Source organism: Argiope bruennichi, chromosome 8 (assembly GCF_947563725.1).
Source record: "Argiope bruennichi chromosome 8, qqArgBrue1.1, whole genome shotgun sequence".
Taxonomy (NCBI): Eukaryota; Metazoa; Arthropoda; class Arachnida; order Araneae; family Araneidae; genus Argiope; species Argiope bruennichi.
Genome location: NC_079158.1, coordinates 5,083,579 through 5,099,194, shown reverse-complemented (window position 1 = coordinate 5,099,194; position 15,616 = coordinate 5,083,579). Strand labels below are relative to the sequence as shown.

At 28.7% G+C, this 15,616-nt stretch overlaps 1 protein-coding gene across 1 annotated transcript in view; it reads left to right on the top strand.

Moving 5' to 3' along the window:
* Positions 1–1,416: 1,416 nt before the first annotated feature.
* The window catches only part of LOC129981363 (sorbitol dehydrogenase-like), a 107,946-nt gene continuing 93,746 nt past the window's right edge, over positions 1,417–15,616 (top strand). The window contains exons 1-2 of the mRNA XM_056092186.1: positions 1,417–1,594; positions 7,974–8,007. Of these exons, the coding sequence (XP_055948161.1) occupies positions 1,541–1,594; positions 7,974–8,007 (88 nt within the window). The 5' untranslated portion in view covers positions 1,417–1,540. The remainder of the gene's footprint in view (positions 1,595–7,973; positions 8,008–15,616) is intronic.

Genomic DNA, 15,616 nt, shown 5'->3' with positions numbered 1-15,616 from the left:
TTTGTAAAATAACTCTTGTGTATTAATATGACAAGGCAGATAATTTTTAAAGAGTTTGACGGTAAGCTGTTTGATTATTTTTAAATTGAACTTCCAGTTCAGTTTTTTTTTCTCTCTCACTCTCTCTCTAATAGTTGAAAAAACTCTGCGATGCCAGACGAGTTCTCCAAGATGTCTCCAAAAGTATTTTTTGAGCACTAGAAAGGCTTACAAATATTCTCAGAAAACAGGTGGTCATAAACTTCTGCGAGTATCACTTGAATGAAGTGTTTTGATTACGAGATACGGGGTGCGTTCTGTTTCTATCTGCGGATGAAGGAGAAAGCGATTCGAATCTTTAAACTGTTAAATCGTCAACAATGTTTCGGGTTTCATTCGTCTAGCTTGATTATTGTATGAGCCGATACATTTTGTGATTGAAGTTTTTTTTTTTTTTTCACTATACAATTTACAAAGGATATCACAGCCTAAAAAATATGTTAAAATCATTCAATATTTTGAAATATGCAAAGTTATCAGATTTATCAATGAAGGGCTTTTGTGCAATTTTTTGAAAGTCAAATATACTGAAAGTACGAAAAGATAATAGCATAGAATCGGTTTTAAACCACTAATGATTATTTAAAGAGAAATAATCCAACTCTGCGAGGGGTGCCATTAGCCACGTTATCTGTTCTGTGTTTAGAGAAGTTGTCGCATGACGCATCACGCAATTTAAAGATTTATACTATTTATCCTTAAATTGCGATTGTTTTAATTTATACGATTGCTCATACACATTTTCACTTTTAAAATGAAATGCAACAAATAAACAAAAAACAAAAAACAAAACGATCTCATTAGCAGAATTTATTACAGTTTTAAGAAAAAAATTGTTTTTATTAAAGTACTTTTTATGGCAGAAATGTAATTCTATTAATATTCCATATCAAAAGCATAAATCAAATACCCTTCGAATTTGTGACTTTGAAAATTTTAATTTTTTAAATCGCAATGAATGCATCTGCCGTTTTGTAATTCTTTATATCCGGATAGCGTAATAACATAACATTATATTACTGACATTCGCTTTCACGATTTTGGTACTGACTCTCCGTATTTGTGTTCTGATTCTTAATGTCCATTGTCCAATTAACCACGTTTCAGAAATTCTTTTCAGTTTCATTAAATTAAATGTTGGAATTTAAAACTATTGTTCGAATTTTAAAAAAAAATTTGAACGTCATGAATAACTTCATTATTTTCCTAAGCATTTCTTTCTTTTCCATTTGTATTCTTTATCAAGGAGATTTTAGAAAATAAAATTCATATCTCACTTCCCAGAAACAATAACTTTTACGTCAAAAAATTTCGATAAATCGATAAACAATTTCCAGGCAGATAATGCTTTATTTATCTGGATTTTAGCACCTGTTCTGCACTCGCATAGCTAAATTATCGTTTGGACTCACCGAAAAGGCAATCTAGCATTTTAGTCTTTTTTATCTAAGAGTTATATTATTAGTATTCATTATTTTTTATAATTTTTAAAGTTTAGAAAATGGCAACAGACAATTTATCGGTGGTACTGAAAGGCAAAGGAGAAATTTGTTTGGTAAGGAAATTAAACCTATTTATATATGCTGAAATATTTTATTTTGAGAAAAATATATAGATTATAAAAAGAAATTTGAATTAGATTTGAAGTTTTTAATATAAAATGAAACTATAATAATATCATATAAAGAATTAACAGAATTTACATGTAAGAAATGTACTTCTGATGTAATTTAGATCTTTGTTAAAAGAAATTCGTTAAAGCTTCTGTTCACTCCTACGATTCGTTGGATGTCATGTGAAATTTTCTGATAGCTGAACGTAGTTGTTTGGGTTTTTATTATACTTATTTATTCACTTTTAGAAAAAATAATTGCCAGTCTCTACAACTCATTGCAATGCAATAATAACCATTTAGTAACTAATCTACTGAAAAAACATAATTGTCCATAAAACTCTAGAACTATAATGCAAAGTTATTAAAAACCTTTTAAGAGTTTCTAAAGACATTATAGTCATGCTTCAAAAATCTTATAAAGCAGTAAAAAATTTTGAAAATTTGAGTTAAAAAAATTTGAAGTAATTGAATAAAAAAAAAGCCGCCAAAAATATTAAAACATGTTTGCTTATCAAACGAATTGTCTCTTGAGTAAAAGTTTCTTCCTCAAATTTATGACGCTCAAAATATCTGATATTTACAATCATCACTTCTCGAAGCTGATTTCTATTCCTTTCCTTTTCGATCTACACTCATGTCCATAAATTAAAGATGAGGCAAGTTCAAGAAAAAAAAAAGAGTTAGAAGCAAAACAAATGAGACTTATTTGTAAAGCCTCTTTATTAAACAAAAGGTAAAGAGCAAGAAAGATTCTATATGTTTGATATCATTAATAAAAATTGCAATTTTTTGCTCCGTGGAGTAAATTAAAAAAGAAACCAATATTACATGGTTGGTATGATGTTTAATACATAGAATGTCTCCCAGACGATGCAATACAGTCCGTACAACGCCTAGGCATGCTGAGGTTAAATTATCGATCTGTTCTTGGGGAATATTACACCACTCATTAAGCAATGCTTTCCGAAGTTCCGGTAGACATGTAGGAAGTGGTTGACGGGCTGCAACTCGTCGACCAAGCATGTCACACACATGCTGTACTGGATTCAAGTCCGGTGAGAATGCTGGCCAGTCCATACGGTTGATATCCTCCGATCAAAGGCATTCGTTTACAATGTTTTCACGTCAAGGACGGGCGTTGTCATCCATAAACACGAATTCTGTGTCTATGGCGCCCCGAAACAAATGTACATGTTGTTCCAGAATGACGTCCCGATAAATTTGGCCTGTCATGGTTTCAATTTGAACATGCAGGTCAGTTCTGGAACCCAAAATAACTCTTCCCCAAACGAGCAATCCTGCATCACCGTAATGGTGTCGTTCAATGATGTTCTCTTGGTGGTAACGGGTACCTGGCGCTCTCCATATGAAAATCCGGCAAGAATCAGACTGCAAACTAAACCCGGACTCGTCGGAAAACATCACACAAGCCCACTGTTGCGGTATCCACAATGCATTCTCTCTACTCCAGGCTAACCGAGGCGACAGTGAGTTGCAGTAAGCGGAACACATCTGACAGGCCTACGAGCATATAGACCAATCTCGCCTAAGCGTCTGTACACGGTCTGCCTTGAAACTGTCGTATCAGTGACTGAAGAGAGCTGACGAGACAGGTCTGATGTTATGCCCTGTATGTTTCTTTTGGCAGTAGCTGTCAAATACCGGTCCTTATGCGTCGTTATAACTCTGGGGCGACCTGGGTCTACTCACATTACCATCATCTTGGAATCGTTACCAAAGCCTGGAGATGACACTCTGGGCGATTCCAAATTATTCAGATACTTCCAGCTGGGTACGCTCACATTACAGACGGCCAATTATTCTACCATGTAAAAAATCATCTAAATGCGTGTTTTGTGGACTTAATTTATGGACATGAGTGTATATAATTTATTGCTTATATAAGTCGTTCAGGGACAACTCAGAAGGCAGTTAAGGGATATCGAGAGGAAGAAAAATTGTGACGGAACAAAATGTTGATAATAACATTGTTTGATAGAAATCTGCAAAAATTCACGACTTCCATTGAAACTATTGTTGTTTTTCAATAATCGTGGTTCGTTCAGACAGCACATTTGTTACACACGCACGAACACATGTACCTTTGAAAGACATATAAAAGAAGATAGCTCAGCTTTTTCTGTTCAGTATCATAAGCATATATCTTCATCTTAACAGAAACCGGATGATGTGCCAAGGAGCGAACTTTTATTGCTTTTATTCATCGCGATTTGATCAGCTAAAATATGGTTAATTATTATTCATTTTCGATGGAAATGCCTTTAAAACAATTTGCCTCATAAATTATGTCTTAATGATTTGTAAAACTATTAGAGTTTGTGTATTTGCCTAATCTTCATAGACTAAACGTTGTTTGCGACATCATGATCTGGAACAATTTTTTTTCTCTTCCTATCGAGTAACAATTTTTTTAGAATATTTGCAAAGTTCACTTTTCGAATTTTTTGAGATGTGAACCCTTCTCCGTTCCCCGGATTTTTCCAAGTTGGCATTTTACTCGAATCAGTTCTCAAATATTGCAATAGCAGTTGAACATTTTCTTTTATTCTGCGTTATGCTCAGTTTTTACTGCAGAAAGTTTTGCTATCCTTTATGCATTATCACAAATTTCTAATGCCCCCCCCCCGACAATTATATTATTTATTCAGACTTATTGAGTGTTTTAGAGTTCTTAACATCTCTCCATCGTTTCAGTTATGCATTAACTTTTAAAATTCTTGAATTGCATGATAGTCTTACATGTAAAGGCTATTCACTCCTATTTTGCTGGGTTCCCTCACATGTAGGTATACCTGGAAATGAATTGGCCAACGAGGCAGTGAAATCGGCTATCAGGCTTTTAAATGACCCTGTTCCTTTTAACGACATCAAGAGATATATAAAAACCATTCTAAATTTGGAATGGCAATCAGAATGGGACAGAAAAGAGGAAAATATGCTTCATTCTATTAAATATTCCACCAAATTTTGGCCCAATTTACCTAGCAGAAAATGTGTTGCAATTATTACCTTAGGCATAAGAGACTTATACATAAACATTTGTTGTTGGGGGAGCTCGCCCCTCGATGTACAATAAGCCAATGCCTTTTCACAGTTCGACACATTCTTGTAGAGTGCCCACGTTTTAATTCTCTATGAGTTCGATGTTTTCATTCTCCTCACTTTGTTTTAAAAGACATCCTGAACAAAGTTCCTCATCCTCATCTTTTTACCTTTTTAAAAACGATAGGTTTATTCTATCTTATATGAGTATTGCTCATTCTCTTTTAATGCTTCAAATCTATACAAGAGTTTTTTTTTTTCTTCTAGAATAGAGTATTTGTGACAGTGAGCAGAGGTTTTAAATAACCTTTTAAAATGAGACCATGCACCTTTTTATGAACCATATGTTTGTATATACCTTATGGTTGGCGCTGCATAATCAGAAATGGTTTTAGCGCCAGTTAACTCCATCTAACTCAAACTCAAACTTTATTCTGGGCACGATGACATTTTGTAAAAGAAGGTAGTACTTAAAAAAAGAGAGAGAGCGCAAAATTTTGCTTCTTAATTCTTTTCTTTTGCAAAATATTTACCGGCGTTTAGTTGATATATTTCACCAACTAAAGCAAATTATTTCTTACCTCTGCAAAATTACGTTTACTGCTTGAAGAAATCGTCGATTCCACTTAATGCGAACGGAGTATTCATATTCATCAAAATAAACATTTTACTCTCGAATCCCAAAATAGATTTTTTTTTTTTTAATGAAAGTTAACAGATGGATAACATTCCTGTTCCTTAGAGTCGTCAGATGACAAATTCGATGCGATTCATCGGAAAAAGATAACAATGATAAAAAAATTATATGGAAATCAATTACTAAAAAAATCGTAATCTTTCATAGAAATGTATGAATTTTTTTTAAAAAGCATCTGAAAATTGTCTGTTAATTGTATAAAAATAATTTTCAATAAACAAACATTTTTATTCTCTACAAAATATAACAATTTTTAGAATTGTATATTTAAGCAAGCTACACCAAAATAAAAAAATAACGAATTTTTGGTCATTAAACTCTTCAGGTGTTAAATCAAGCTACACAGATTAAAGCAAAGATGAGGAAATTAAAAAAAAAAAAAAAAAAAAAAAAAAAACGTCCGTTCTTAAACTAATAAAAGAAGGTTATACAACACGTATGGCTCAGTCAGAAACGTATGAAAGGAAGGCAAACGAGGATGGATGCCCAATGTCTTCCTGAAATTTTAAAAAATTATTGAAGTATTTTTGAATATCTGAAAATTTTTCAAAGGATTCTATTTTTAGCGGAACTTGAAGTTTAAAGGCACAAAGGCCAAACATGGCCATGCTGCGCCAAATGTATGGTGGATATATGAGCATATAATAACATAAAATTATATACTGCAATGCAGAACATTCATGCTTTCAGTGTATAGGTTACGGCCAAAGCCCGAAGTACGGCCAGTCGCGAATTGGCTGACCAATTCGCGAACTGGCCAAGAGGTTTGGCCAAAGTCCGAAATACTTGCAATTAATATTGTATTTTCTACTTTGGCTGGCCATTTCGCGAAGTGGCCGGGAATCCTTGGCCAAAGCCCGATGTTATAATCTATACTTATAAATAAAGTTCAATGTGTGTTTGTGTGTGTGTGTGTGTGTGTGTTGGCGCTCTACAGTCCAAACCATTTGACATACTTTTATCAAATTTGGCATATGTATACCTTGGAGGTCGGAAATGTGCACCGTGGAGCGATTTTTTAAAATTTTTAATTAGAATTTTAATTAAAAACTAAGCGTAATTTCGGCGTTTTGTCACAGCACAAAATCGATTTTTGCATAAAATTAAAGCTCAAAAAATTATCTTTTTAATGATACCAATGTTTCAATTTATAAATTATGCTTAGATTTTTGATGAATTTTTAAAGAAATATTTTAACCATATTTTTCAATAATATATTTCGCTCAAAATAAAAATAAAATTTAATCTGCACTAGCACGTCAAATAAAAAAACAGCTTTTATCAACGTGTTGCCATCACATTGATAGAAGTTTAAATTAAAAAATAAATCAACTATTATTGCAAATTTAATAAACAAAATTGTAATTTTCGGCAGCTGTCTGTATAAAATGAAAAAAAAATGAAATAAGATATTTTCTGAAAAGTAAAAGGAGGAAAAGTTTTCTATGAGCTTTGACAATACCTATATTATTAATTCAATAAAATAATTTAATTTAAGGCAAACATAGTTTAATATACTTATAATCATTCTAATCAGCGACCATCGGCTAATTTGGGGCATACATTTGCTAACAAAATGGTCTAAAGGAACTAAATAATTATATTTAATATAACTTTAGTCAATAAATGCTCCGATCTATCAGGAATTTTAAATTTTTACATAGGTTCTCTGTCCTTTGAATCATATTTAACAAAATATTCTTGAGACACCAATATTTTAAATAAAAATTGTTGAACTCCAACCAACTAAATCAACCACTAAAACTGACTGATTTATGAAATTTCAATATCACTCTTCTAAAGAAACTGGCGATTTTAGACTACTTCACCAATTGTTTCAATGAAGATAAGCTTATCTTCTGCCAGGATTTCTCGACAGTGATTGGCCTATGATTATGAAAATGTTGATTGTTCTAAAATTGATGCATAAAAACTTCATAAATCGGTCAGATTCATCGCAGAAGATAGGGACGTTTATTTATTTATTTAAAAGTTGAAGTGTCAAGAGTATTTCGCAGAATAAGATTTCTTGGGACCAAAAGACTGTGTAAAATTCAAAATTCGTAATTTTTTCATAAGTTTATTTATTGACTGAATTAAAATAAAATATTTTTATTTGCATCATTTAAATCTTTTGAAAGTAAAAAATTAATTTTACGATAAATCAGAGAAATTTTAGTTGACAGAAAATTAGTGAGATACATAATACATATTGGCTTAAGGACTTTACAAATAGTATGAGGGAATTATATAACAATCAAAATTTGAAGCTTAAAATATTTGATGAAGAAGCTATTAAAGTAGGAATTGCATACAATATTTAAATGGAACATTTAACGAGCATTAAGATTGGCGAACCCGCTGGTCGCCAAAGGCGGCTAGTTCTAGCAATAAACTGATCATGCGTTTTTGGATTGCAAAGGCATAAATTTCCATTTAGTTGAAGATATTATAAATAATTTTTAATAAATAAAATTTCTCCAAAATAAAAAATTATTTTTATATTTTATCTCAGGTTGTACATTTTTTGCAAATCATTTTTTTTTTTCTTTCTTTCAGGAAAATCGGAAAGTGCCACAACCGTTGCCTAATGGTATGATTGTGATTTTAATTCTAAATGTCAAGCAATATTGTGTTTCAAAATACAAAGGACATCATTTTGAAACTCTTAAGATAAAACTATAGTACCAAAATATATACTGTATATAGTTTAATAATATAATTTCTGTCAAATCTGGTTGCCCAGTCGATTTGTCACGAAAAACAAAATAATGGGGGAAAAATGCATTACATCAGTTTTATAGGCTTAAGTGATTGAGCTGGTTTATTTCTGTGGCCGGATGAAGAAAGAATAAGCGGAGCAAACAGGTGGGAATTGAAACGTTGTTTTTCGCATTAATATAAGAAGCTTTTAATCTTAGATGGAAATTTTGAGCTAAGAAGTTGAAGATATTAAAAAGACCGACGCAATTAGTTATGAAACGGGATGACAGATCTGAAACAAATTTTTAAAACGTACTCATTTGGAAATCATATTTTATCTTTTTTTTTTTTTAACTTGAGCGAAATTTTAGAAATTTTACTCAAGTACATGCTTTATAGAAGGAAATAACTGGTCAATATTTGCATTATGTTTTCAAAAATCTATCTTTATCGAGAACAAAATTGTTGTCCAATAAGGCCTATAAATACTTTTTCATCATTCAGAATTAACTCTCTTAAAATATTTTTGTATATAATTTTAAATGGTATCGTAATGATGGTTTTTTTTTTTTAACTTGAGCGAAATTTTAGAAATTTTACTCAACTACATGCTTTATAGAAGGAAATAACTGGTCAATATTTGCATTATGTTTTCCAAAATCTGTCTTTATCGAGAACAAAATTGTTGTCCAATAAGGCCTATAAATACTTTTTCATCATTCAGAATTCCCTCTCTTAAAATATTTTTGTATATAATTTTAAATGGTATCGTAATGATGTTTTTTTTTTTTTTTTTAACTTGAGCGAAATTTTAGAAATTTTACTCAAGTACATGCTTTATAGAAGGAAATAACTGGTCAATATTTGCATTATGTTTTCCAAAATCTGTCTTTATCGAGAACAAAATTGTTGTCCAATAAGGCCTATAAATACTTTTTCATCATTCAGAATTCCCTCTCTTAAAATATTTTTGTATATAATTTTAAATGGTATCGTAATGATGGTGTTTTTTATTTTTATTTATTGTGTTTTTTTAACTTGAGCGAAATTTTAGAAATTTTACTTAAGTACATGCTTTATAGACGGAAATAACTGGTCAATATTTGCATTATGTTTTCCAAAATCTGTCTTTATCGAGTACAAAATTGTTGTCCAATAAGGCCTATAAATACTTTTTCATCATTCAGAATTCCCTCTCTTAAAATATTTTTGTATATAATTTTAAATGGTATCGTAATGATGGTGTTTTTTTTTTTTTTAACTTGAGCGAAATTTTAGAAATTTTACTTAAGTACATGCTTTATAGAAGGAAATAACTGGTCAATATTTGCTTTATGTTTTCCAAAATCTGTCTTTATCGAGAACAAAATTGTTGTCCAATAAGGCCTATAAATACTTTTTCATCATTCAGAATTCCCTCTCTTAAAATATTTTTGTATATAATTTTAAATGGTATCGTAATGATTGTTTTTTTTTTTTTTTAAACTTGAGCGAAATTTCAGAAATTTTACCTAAGTACATGCTTTATAGAAGGAAATAACTGGTCAATATTTGCATTATGTTTTCCAAAATCTGTCTTTATCGAGAACAAAATTGTTGTCCAATAAGGCCTATAAATACTTTTTCATCATTCAGAATTCCCTCTCTTAAAATATTTTTGTATATAATTTTAAATGGTATCGTAATGATTGTTTTTTTTTTTTTTTTAACTTGAGCGAAATTTTAGAAATTTTACCTAAGTACATGCTTTATAGAAGGAAATAACTGGTCAATATTTGCATTATGTTTTCCAAAATCTGTCTTTATCGAGAACAAAATTGTTGTCCAATAAGGCCTATAAATACTTTTTCATCATTCAGAATTCCCTCTCTTAAAATATTTTTGTATATAATTTTAAATGGTATCGTAATGATGGTGTTTTTTTTTTGTTTTGTTTTTTTTAACTTGAGCGAAATTTTAGAAATTTTACTTAAGTACATGCTTTATAGACGGAAATAACTGGTCAATATTTGCATTATGTTTTCCAAAATCTGTCTTTATCGAGTACAAAATTGTTGTCCAATAAGGCCTATAAATACTTTTTCATCATTCAGAATTCCCTCTCTTAAAATATTTTTGTATATAATTTTAAATGGTATCGTAATGATGGTGTTTTTTTTTTTTTAACTTGAGCGAAATTTTAGAAATTTTACTTAAGTACATGCTTTATAGAAGGAAATAACTGGTCAATATTTGCATTATGTTTTCCAAAATCTGTCTTTATCGAGAACAAAATTGTTGTCCAATAAGGCCTATAAATACTTTTTCATCATTCAGAATTCCCTCTCTTAAAATATTTTTGTATATAATTTTAAATGGTATCGTAATGATTGTTTTTTTTTTTTAACTTGAGCGAAATTTTAGAAATTTTACCTAAGTACATGCTTTATAGAAGGAAATAACTGGTCAATATTTGCATTATGTTTTCAAAAATCTGTCTTTATCGAGAACAAAATTGTTGTCCAATAAGGCCTATAAATACTTTTTCATCATTCAGAATTCCCTCTTTTAAAATATTTTTGTATATAATTTTAAATGGTATCGTAATGATGGTGTTTTTTTTTTTTTTTTTTTTTTTTTTTTTTTTTTTTTTAACTTGAGCGAAATTTTAGAAATTTTACTTAAGTACATGCTTTATAGAAGGAAATAACTGGTCAATATTTGCATTATGTTTTCCAAAATCTGTCTTTATCGAGAACAAAATTGTTGTCCAATAAGGCCTATAAATACTTTTTCATCATTCAGAATTCCCTCTCTTAAAATATTTTTGTATATAATTTTAAATGGTATCGTAATGATGGTTTTTTTTTTTTTAACTTGAGCGAAATTTTAGAAATTTTACTCAAGTACATGCTTCATAGAAGGAAATAACTGGTCAATATTTGCATTATGTTTTCAAAAATCTGTCTTTATCGAGAACAAAATTGTTGTCCAATAAGGCCTATAAATACTTTTTCATCATTCAGAATTCCCTCTCTTAAAATATTTTTGTATATAATTTTAAATGGTATCGTAATGATGGTTTTTTGTTTTTTTTTAACTTGAGCGAAATTTTAGAAATTTTACTCAAGTACATGCTTTATAGAAGGAAATAACTGGTCAATATTTGCATTATGTTTTCCAAAATCTGTCTTTATCGAGAACAAAATTGTTGTCCAATAAGGCCTATAAATACTTTTTCATCATTCAGAATTCCCTCTCTTAAAATATTTTTGTATATAATTTTAAATGGTATCGTAATGATGGTGTTTTTTTTTTTTTTTTTTTTTTTTTTTTTTTTTTTTTTAACTTGAGCGAAATTTTAGAAATTTTACTTAAGTACATGCTTTATAGAAGGAAATAACTGGTCAATATTTGCATTATGTTTTCCAAAATCTGTCTTTATCGAGAACAAAATTGTTGTCCAATAAGGCCTATAAATACTTTTTCATCATTCAGAATTCCCTCTCTTAAAATATTTTTGTATATAATTTTAAATGGTATCGTAATGATTGTTTTTTTTTTTTTTTTTTAACTTGAGCGAAATTTTAGAAATTTTACCTAAGTACATGCTTTATAGAAGGAAATAACTGGTCAATATTTGCATTATGTTTTCCAAAATCTGTCTTTATCGAGAACAAAATTGTTGTCCAATAAGGCCTATAAATACTTTTTCATCATTCAGAATTCCCTCTCTTAAAATATTTTTGTATATAATTTTAAATGGTATCGTAATGATGGTGTTTTTTTTTTGTTTTTTTTTTTTTTAACTTGAGCGAAATTTTAGAAATTTTACTTAAGTACATGCTTTATAGAAGGAAATAACTGGTCAATATTTGCATTATGTTTTCCAAAATCTGTCTTTATCGAGAACAAAATTGTTGTCCAATAAGGCCTATAAATACTTTTTCATCATTCAGAATTCCCTCTTTTAAAATATTTTTGTATATAATTTTAAATGGTATCGTAATGATGGTGTTTTTTTTTTTTTTTTTTTTTTTTTTTTTTTTTTTTTTTAACTTGAGCGAAATTTTAGAAATTTTACTTAAGTACATGCTTTATAGAAGGAAATAACTGGTCAATATTTGCATTATGTTTTCCAAAATCTGTCTTTATCGAGAACAAAATTGTTGTCCAATAAGGCCTATAAATACTTTTTCATCATTCAGAATTCCCTCTCTTAAAATATTTTTGTATATAATTTTAAATGGTATCGTAATGATGGTTTTTTTTTTTTAACTTGAGCGAAATTTTAGAAATTTTACTCAAGTACATGCTTCATAGAAGGAAATAACTGGTCAATATTTGCATTATGTTTTCAAAAATCTGTCTTTATCGAGAACAAAATTGTTGTCCAATAAGGCCTATAAATACTTTTTCATCATTCAGAATTCCCTCTCTTAAAATATTTTTGTATATAATTTTAAATGGTATCGTAATGATGGTTTTTTGTTTTTTTTTAACTTGAGCGAAATTTTAGAAATTTTACTCAAGTACATGCTTTATAGAAGGAAATAACTGGTCAATATTTGCATTATGTTTTCCAAAATCTGTCTTTATCGAGAACAAAATTGTTGTCCAATAAGGCCTATAAATACTTTTTCATCATTCAGAATTCCCTCTCTTAAAATATTTTTGTATATAATTTTAAATGGTATCGTAATGATGGTGTTTTTTTTTTTTTTTGTTTTTTTTTAACTTGAGCGAAATTTTAGAAATTTTACTTAAGTACATGCTTTATAGAAGGAAATAACTGGTCAATATTTGCATTATGTTTTCCAAAATCTGTCTTTATCGAGAACAAAATTGTTGTCCAATAAGGCCTATAAATACTTTTTCATCATTCAGAATTCCCTCTCTTAAAATATTTTTGTATATAATTTTAAATGGTATCGTAATGATTGTTTTTTTTTTTTTTTTTTAACTTGAGCGAAATTTTAGAAATTTTACCTAAGTACATGCTTTATAGAAGGAAATAACTGGTCAATATTTGCATTATGTTTTCCAAAATCTGTCTTTATCGAGAACAAAATTGTTGTCCAATAAGGCCTATAAATACTTTTTCATCATTCAGAATTCCCTCTCTTAAAATATTTTTGTATATAATTTTAAATGGTATCGTAATGATGGTGTTTTTTTTTTGTTTTGTTTTTTTTAACTTGAGCGAAATTTTAGAAATTTTACTTAAGTACATGCTTTATAGAAGGAAATAACTGGTCAATATTTGCATTATGTTTTCCAAAATCTGTCTTTATCGAGAACAAAATTGTTGTCCAATAAGGCCTATAAATACTTTTTCATCATTCAGAATTCCCTCTCTTAAAATATTTTTGTATATAATTTTAAATGGTATCGTAATGATGGTGTTTTTTTTTGTTTTTTTTTAACTTGAGCGAAATTTTAGAAATTTTACTTATGTACATGCTTTATAGAAGGAAATAACTGGTCAATATTTGCATTATGTTTTTCAAAATCTGTCTTTATCGAGTACAAAATTGTTGTCCAATAAGGCCTATAAATACTTTTTCATCATTCAGAATTCCCTCTCTTAAAATATTTTTGTATATAATTTTAAATGGTATCGTAATGATGGTGTTTTTTTATTTTTTTTGTTTTTTTTAACTTGAGCGAAATTTTAGAAATTTTACTTAAGTACATGCTTTATAGACGGAAATAACTGGTCAATATTTGCATTATGTTTTCCAAAATCTGTCTTTATCGAGTACAAAATTGTTGTCCAATAAGGCCTATAAATACTTTTTCATCATTCAGAATTCCCTCTCTTAAAATATTTTTGTATATAATTTTAAATGGTATCGTAATGATGGTGTTTTTTTTTTTTAACTTGAGCGAAATTTTAGAAATTTTACTTAAGTACATGCTTTATAGAAGGAAATAACTGGTCAATATTTGCATTATGTTTTCCAAAATCTGTCTTTATCGAGAACAAAATTGTTGTCCAATAAGGCCTATAAATACTTTTTCATCATTCAGAATTCCCTCTCTTAAAATATTTTTGTATATAATTTTAAATGGTATCGTAATGATTGTTTTTTTTTTTTTTAACTTGAGCGAAATTTTAGAAATTTTACCTAAGTACATGCTTTATAGAAGGAAATAACTGGTCAATATTTGCATTATGTTTTCCAAAATCTGTCTTTATCGAGAACAAAATTGTTGTCCAATAAGGCCTATAAATACTTTTTCATCATTCAGAATTCCCTCTCTTAAAATATTTTTGTATATAATTTTAAATGGTATCGTAATGATGGTTTTTTTTTTTTAACTTGAGCGAAATTTTAGAAATTTTACTCAAGTACATGCTTCATAGAAGGAAATAACTGGTCAATATTTGCATTATGTTTTCAAAAATCTGTCTTTATCGAGAACAAAATTGTTGTCCAATAAGGCCTATAAATACTTTTTCATCATTCAGAATTCCCTCTCTTAAAATATTTTTGTATATAATTTTAAATGGTATCGTAATGATGGTTTTTTGTTTTTTTTTAACTTGAGCGAAATTTTAGAAATTTTACTCAAGTACATGCTTTATAGAAGGAAATAACTGGTCAATATTTGCATTATGTTTTCCAAAATCTGTCTTTATCGAGAACAAAATTGTTGTCCAATAAGGCCTATAAATACTTTTTCATCATTCAGAATTCCCTCTCTTAAAATATTTTTGTATATAATTTTGAATGGTATCGTAATGATGGTGTTTTTTTTTTTTTTTTTTTTTTTTTTAACTTGAGCGAAATTTTAGAAATTTTACTTAAGTACATGCTTTATAGAAGGAAATAACTGGTCAATATTTGCATTATGTTTTCCAAAATCTGTCTTTATCGAGAACAAAATTGTTGTCCAATAAGGCCTATAAATACTTTTTCATCATTCAGAATTCCCTCTCTTAAAATATTTTTGTATATAATTTTAAATGGTATCGTAATGATGGTTTTTTGTTTTTTTTTAACTTGAGCGAAATTTTAGAAATTTTACCTAAGTACATGCTTTATAGAAGGAAATAACTGGTCAATATTTGCATTATGTTTTCAAAAATCTGTCTTTATCGAGAACAAAATTGTTGTCCAATAAGGCCTATAAATACTTTTTCATCATTCAGAATTCCCTCTCTTAAAATATTTTTGTATATAATTTTAAATGGTATCGTAATGATGGTTTTTTTTTTTAACTTGAGCGAAATTTTAGAAATTTTACTCAAGTACATGCTTCATAGAAGGAAATAACTGGTCAATATTTGCATTATGTTTTCAAAAATCTGTCTTTATCGAGAACAAAATTGTTGTCCAATAAGGCCTATATATACTTTTTCATCATTCAGAATTCCCTCTCTTAAAATATTTTTGTATATAATTTTAAATGGTATCGTAATGATGGTGTTTATTATTTTTTTTGTTTTTTTTTAACTTGAGCGAAATTTTATAAATTTTACTTAAGTACATGCTTTATAGAAGGAAATAACT